Source organism: Impatiens glandulifera, chromosome 1, assembly GCF_907164915.1.
Source record: "Impatiens glandulifera chromosome 1, dImpGla2.1, whole genome shotgun sequence".
Classification (NCBI taxonomy): domain Eukaryota; kingdom Viridiplantae; phylum Streptophyta; class Magnoliopsida; order Ericales; family Balsaminaceae; genus Impatiens; species Impatiens glandulifera.
Window position 1 is genome coordinate 97,102,272 of NC_061862.1, and position 7,958 is coordinate 97,110,229.

General features: G+C 21.5%; 1 protein-coding gene across 1 annotated transcript; it reads left to right on the forward strand.

The window, feature by feature from the left end:
• The first annotated feature begins 1,038 nt into the window (after positions 1-1,038).
• Positions 1,039-2,222, forward strand: LOC124922431 (elongation of fatty acids protein 3-like). Its single transcript, XM_047463160.1, has one exon. It carries the CDS (start codon positions 1,132-1,134, stop codon positions 2,032-2,034), a length of 903 nt encoding a protein of 300 aa, XP_047319116.1. The 5' UTR covers positions 1,039-1,131; the 3' UTR covers positions 2,035-2,222.
• The last annotated feature ends 5,736 nt before the right edge of the window (positions 2,223-7,958 follow it).

Genomic DNA, 7,958 nt, shown 5'->3' on the forward strand with positions numbered 1-7,958 from the left:
CTTATTCTCACCCAGTTCTATCAACCAACATATTCCTTATTATCCAATTATCTCCTTTTTATCGACTTTTATCAACTCACTTCCGTAAAAGAACAATCTTATTCTCACTCATTTACCAACTCACTTTCGTAATTCATTATTCTCTCTTTATAATTATAACAAATTTGAATTGGGTGAGGTTCGAATCCTCAATCTTTATTATGTATAATGAATACCTAACCATTACATCACTTAAAATTATTAATTTATTTTTATAATTTTATGTATGAACATATAATTATATATATATATATATATATATATATATATATAATGTTGTATATATAATTATGAGAAAATATATATATAAAAAAATTGAATTATATAAATAAGTTTAAAATATTATTAGTTGAATTATTTAAAATAATGTAGTTATGTTATTAAAAATGATATACTTTCAATTATTAAAGTTGAATTTAAAATATATAATGTTATTAGTCTAGTCGGTTAAAATTAAAACAAGTTAAGTATATATTCCTTCAAAAGTGTTCTTTCAAGGAACATGCACATTTAATGATACAAAGAAAAGCAATATATAAGTTTGTACATATCTTTGTTAGTCCTTGTTTTAAAAGGGTGTAAAATTTTAATCTTATTTGAAAATTAATATCTTATCCTAATTTCTAATCAAATCCTATTAAAAGATATTAGAGTTAAAATTGAAATTAATTTCTTTTTGTTTCATATAAAATTATTTTTAATATTTTATATAAAAAAAAATAGTCTTATTATGAAAATTCAAACTTTTGATATTTAAGACCAGAATTTGTAGATTCTCTAGAAGATCAGTTGTACATAAAAAAAAAAAAAAAAGAATAAATCATAAAATGGAAATGTAAAACAGTTGGTGGAACACCAATAGAATAGAACCACGTAGGAAAATATGAAAAAGCATGTCTCTCCGGCTTCGTTCCCACCCGTCCTTTCTTTCTGTGAACCAATTTCATTGATTTCCTTCAAATTTTTCTCTTCCCCCATCTGTAAAAAGGTAAAGCTAAAAAGCTCTCAGATTCTTCATTTTTACAATCGTCATCATCGACGGAGCATTTCCGGCGGCAAAATGTCCGTCGTTTGACGGACTCGATCAAAACTATGGAGATGCTCCAGGTTCTTTCCTATTACCTATCGGAGCATCCCCAAATCGTTAATTTCCGTTGGAACAACGTTCAATCATGGGGTTCAACTTGGTCCTTCTTATTTCTATCGATCGCTTTTTACATCACCCTTTCTCTTTTCCTCCATCTCTCCCTTTCTCTCCTCCTCCGGCGAGGTCGTCCTGTACCCTTAGGTCCAATCCCCGCCCTTCACAGCCTATCCATGGCTTTAATTTCCTTAACAATCTTCGCCGGAATTCTCTTATCTTCCACCGCCGAGATCCGTGACACCCGATGGTTCTGGCGCCGGTCAAAGATAACACCTTTTGAATGGCTCTTCTGTTTCCCACTCGGAACCCGTTCATCCGGACGAGTTTTCTTCTGGTCGTACGCTTTTTACCTCTCAAGATTCCTCCAAACTCTCCGGTCGTATTTCATGATTCTCCGGCGGAGAAAACTCTCCTTATTTCAACTATTGAACAACTCAATCGTCATTTCCATGTCGTTTCTCTGGCTTGAATACTCTCAATCGTTTCAAGTGTTTGCCATATTGTTGACGACCTCTGTTTACGCTGTCGTTTATGGGTATAGGTTTTGGACGGCGATTGGGCTTCCGGGCGCTTGTTTTCCGTTTGTAATTAGCTGTAAGATTGGGCTTTTGAGCTGTAATGTTTTGTGTCATGTCGGAGTTTTGTTGCTTCATTTGTTTAAAGGTGGATGTAATGGAATTGGAGCTTGGGTTTTCAATTCGGTGCTTAATGGTTTGATTTTGATGTTGTTCTTGAATTTCGTTGTGAAGATGCATCTTATGAGTAAGACAGACTGGCGATCGACCGGTGGAGAGAGAAAGACTAACTCGGCGGCGGCGGTGGATGCGGAGGAATTAGTCCGGATCCGGTGAGATCGATGAACTTACGGCGGCGGGTCTTACGATGGATTTTTTTCTAATCTCAAAGGTATATATAATGTAATGGCATAGAATAGAGTAAGGAGAAATGTATTATAAGTTATGTCTACAAATTAGACTCTTAGATAAAGCTTAGGGACTTTGTATGAAAATAATGACTAGCCATTGCAAAATACAAACTATCTATTCTCATTATAAGAAAACAAATTAATTAATATACATTTTTCATTATTAATAATTAATTGCCAATAAAATTAAATTAATATATTTTGTATAAACAATTTATTTATTAAATCATCTCCTATCGAAAATTTCATTTTCAAACTTATTTGAGTGTAAATGTCATATCTATATATAATAATGCTTAATTTTTAATTACCGGGTCAAGAGTTGTGGTTAATTTGGATACTTGGGTCGAATTATGGGTTGACAAAATGCTAGAGGTATGTTTCGAACTTGCAACCTAACAAAACAAGTACAACTCTTTAACCAACTAGGTTACAAAGACTTTATATTTTAAATTCAACACCAAATTTGATAAACACGGGACACAACTCTTTAACCAACTAGGTTACAAAGACTTTATATTTTAAATTCAACACCAAATTTGATAAACACGGGACACAACTCTTTAACCAACTAGGTTACAAAGACTTTATATTTTAAATTCAACACCAAATTTGATAAACACGGGACGTTTTAATATTAATATAAATTTAACTTTTTAACTAACTAATATATATATATATATATATATATATATATATAATGATGTTGAAAATATGGATATTTGGGTCGGATTGTGGGTTGACCCACCCATAAATTTAAAACAGTTAAAAATAAAATTAAAAATGTTATTCATAATTTTTTTTCAAGGTTTTTTATATTATTACTCGTGCAAATGCACGGGCTAAATGCTAGTTAATATTAATTCTCAAACCTAAGCAGTAATTCTTCTTCAACAGAAATACTAATTTTCAAACCATAAGAATATTTTATAATATTCTTTCTTACCTTATCTGAACATTTATAACTTTTTAATATCATCACATATATTGTACAATATTATAAATTATATCAAAATATTTTAATATTACTCAATTATTTTAAATTTAATTATAAATTATTTATAAAATTTTAAAAAATTCAAAAATTATAATACACAAACAATTTTTTTTTTAATATTATTATAATTTTTTAATATAATCTATTTTTAACATTATTATTAATGAATATTATTACAAATTTATGTTATATAAAAAATATAATATAAATAAATAAATTAAATAAATAGATTAAAATAACAAATTAAAATAATAAGTTTAATGTATAAAATATACCTAAATTTTAAAATTATAAACCGTGCTCGTTTGTAAGGGAGAAAATAGTGAAAAATTCATTTTGGGTTTACATATGATATATATATTTATATATAATATATTTTATAATTAATTTTATATAAATATATATTTATTAGATATTTTAGCATTATTATTATTAATATATATATATATATATATATATATATATATATATTTTCTCTTTATATATATTAACTCCTATGTTTTTATTTTTATTAATATATTTTTTAAATTCTTTTTATATTTATTATAAACTTTTTATTATTATTAATATTATTTTATTTTATACTTTTATTTATTATTATGTAATTTATATTAATTATTATTATATATATATATATATATATATATATTCTTCATTAATTTTATATACTTATCTCTCTTTATATATATATATATATATATATATATTTATATAATATATTTTATAATTAATTTTATATAAATATATATTTATTAGATATTTTAGCATTATATATATATATATTTTTTTTTCTCTTTATATATTAACTCCTATATTTTTATTTTTATTAATATATTTTTTAAATTCTTTTTATATTTATTATAGATTTTTTATTATTATTAATATTATTTTATTTTATACTTTTATTTATTATTATGTAATTTATATTAATTATTATATATATATATATATATTTTCTTCATTAATTTTATATAAACTTATTAATTATTTTAATATTAAATCTTTATTTATTTTTATATTTAATATTAAATCTTTATTTATTTTTATATTTAATATTAAATATTTATTTATATATATAAATATTTATAATATACATAATAATACTATATAATATATAATAACTTTTAATATCATTTTTATTAAACTTAATAAAATTACAAATTTTTCTTTCCTAAATAATTTTAATATTTAATATTTTTATTCTTATTGTATAATATATATATTAATATATATTTATATATATATATATATATATATATTAATTTCACCCTTCAAATCAATTAATTTTGATTTTTTTTTCTTTATAATAATAATAATAATAACGCTTAATGAATATTTTTCTCTCCTATATATAATATATGAGAAATGATTGGGAGAGGGAATTTCTCTATTTTCTCTCTCATCACATTTTATCATTTTTCTAATTAGTGACCATCATTCATTCCCTTAAATTCTCTCTATATCACTCATCTTGTTTTAAATATGTGGTTATATATAATATATAATTATAAAAATTATAAAATAATTAATAAAAATATAAAATAAAATAATATTAATAATAATAAACAATCTATAATAAATATGAAAAGAATTTAAAAAATATATTACTAAAAATTAAAATATAGGAATTAATATATATATATATATAATAATAATATTAAAATATCAAATAAATATATATTTATATAAATTAATTATAAAATGTATTATATATATATATATATATAACATGAGAAAAAATAATAATAATAATTAGAAAGGAAATTTTATATATAAATGAAGAGTGATAACATAAAAAAAAATTAATTATTAAAAAAAAATAAGATGAGAGAAAAAATAAAAAAAAATAATTAGGAAGAAAAATTAATATATATGATGAGTGATAACATAAAAAATAAATTAATTATTAGAGATACAAAATTAATTATTATATATATATATATATATATATATAGAATGAGAGAGAAAATAAAAATGAAAATTAATTAGAAAATATATTATGAGGAGTGATGGGGAGAGAGAATTTGAAGGAAGGAATGAGGAGAGAATGATGTGAGTTGAAAAAAGGATAAAATGTGAGGAGAGAGAAGAAAAAAAAAATTTGTTATTTTTTTTTCTAATCAAATTGCGCCATATCATTCTTTCCCTCAAATAGTTATAACTTAACTAATATATATATAATTTTAAATTTTAAATTTTAAATTTTAAATTTTAAATTGAAAACATCAGTTTAGCTATCAAAGTGTTCACAATTCATATATGAGTTCGAATCTCTCCATGTGAATTTTAAAAGGGGATATGGTCAAAAGAGCATATATGGTTTGAAAAAATCATTAAACAATTTTTTTTGGATCAAATTATCTTTATTTGGTTTTCCTCTTTAGTTTGTTTATAAAATAGTTTGAACTAGATAAAATTATTATTGACTCGCAAGTCAAAAATTATATAATATAAAGATATTGTTTTTCCTACAATATAATGTGTTGCACTAAATCGTTATTTGTAAATGAGTGAGAAATATATGACGAGGATGAAATATTTTTTGCAATGTAACTCATTCGATTTACATTCGTAAATCTTGACTACATTACTAAAATAGTAAAATTTAATATAATTCATTTTTTTCCTATTGATTTATTAATATTATCAGGTATGATTGTATGAAGATTAAAAGATTGTTAGTTTTATGTGTTTGATTACATTTTAATACGTCACTTGATTTAACGTATTTAACGATATTATAATTATTTTTTTCTTCTATAATATGAGTCCACGTTTTCAATCTTTGTTACCTTAGTTAGCGAAAAATCATGCAAATATTTACACCTTATATATTGCTCTTATATGGCTCACGATTCTCGTTTTTTTTTTTTGAGTGTTTTGGTTTTAAAATTTCTATAAAGACTTTTTTAGAAGAGCTGAATAAATTTGGCGAGATTAAAAAACTTAAATATTTGTGATAATTTTGCAGATCAAATGATAAAAGACTTTTACGTCAATAATTTTTCTTAATTATAATTTTTTTAGATATCATTATATAAAAAACAGTATAATGCAAGTTTGCAACATCTATGTCCAAACGATGAAGAACATACAACAAATTTACTAAATAATTTGAGTGGATGCTTGATAATTTTGATTGACTTTATATAATTAGTATTAATATTTTTTATTAATATAATCATAAATTTTTTTTATAATGATTTATGTGTATGACCAACTTCTCATAAATGATAGACTTTCGTGAAGACATATGTTGTCAATGCGAGAAAAATATATACAACCATTGTACCTATTATAACATTATGCATCTAAAAAATGTTGATAGTTAATGAATTTATATTATTTTTTACTCTTAAAAATCAAATCTTTTCATTAATAATATCACAAAAGTTAACATAAAAGTTTAACTATTTTCATGTCGAAACTCCTAAAAATTGAATTAAAGGTAACAAATACACTTTTTTCATTATCTTAAAAATAATTTATACACATTTTATGACTTCACGACGAATTATCCTAAGAAGTAATTGTGAAGATGATTTGTCCAAACTAAAAGTTGAGGCATCTAATAAAATTTTGTCATTTTAACTTATATATTAAATTATTCTTTATTCGTTTTAAAATTTGTTTGACATTATGCACATATTTATTTTTAATATGCTAAATTATAATATCTTTTGGTCAACAAATAATGTATTTAACAATATGTATCTAAAATTGATTATAATACTCATTATTTATTAATAATGATCATATTTTTTTAAAATAATTTTTTCATATTTTTTAAATCTTCATACAACGGTTAGTGAAGAATCCATGCAAATATTTACATATTTTATAGTTTCATGACGAATTACCCAAAAATGTAATTGTGAAGATGAATTTTCCAAACTAAACATTTAGTCATCTAATAAAATATTGTTATTTTAATTTATATATTAAATTATTTTTTATTCGTTTTAAAATTTGTTTGACATTATGCAATTATTTTTTTAATATGCTAAATTACAATTATCTTTTAGATCAACAAATAAAATTTTAAACATTTTGTATCTAAAATTGATCATAACACTCATTATCCCCTACTAATGATCATAATACTCATTATTTCTATGGATTATTCACTACAAAAATACTCATTATTTCCTATTTTTTTAATTATTTATTTATTTTAATTATGAGAATGTTTATTTTAATATATTGTCTGAAATTTTTGATTATTTTTAATTAAATATTTTGTTTATGTTTACACATAAATTCAACTTTATTAAAAATGTTCGAAGTGTTACGTGGGAAAAAATATATTGGTGGTTAAAATATATAAATTCGATGAGTTGGTTTGAGTAAGATCACTGGATAAAAAATTGATTAAATTTACGAATAAATATGAAATGATTGATTAATAAAAAAGAAATTAAAATTTTGAGTAGAATGTTTGATAAAAAAAAATAGTATTAATATGTAAGGGAACTAATATTAATATTTTGAAAATAAAAAATTAAATAACTTCATTTTAAAAATTATTAAAATTATTTTTATTTCAAAGATATTTAACTTATTTATTTTTTTGTCTTTTAATATTTATTTTTTAAAATTATTATTATTATTATATATCCATAAAGTATAATAAATATGTAATATATATTATTAAATAATAAAATAAAAAAATATATTTTGACATATTTTAAATTGTTAATAAAAAATTGTTATTTTAATTTATAGTTGTATTATATGTATAATCTTACACAAAGTATTATATTATATTTTTATTAAATAAAAATGATAATTAATGTTATTATTTAATATAAAATTAATAATTATATATATTAATATATTATTAAATAAAAAGA

What these genes read in the sequence shown, in the direction of transcription:
- LOC124922431 (XM_047463160.1), top strand. Translation starts at nt 1,132, where the DNA reads ATGGAGATGCTCCAGGTTCTTTCCTATTACCTATCGGAGCATCCCCAA.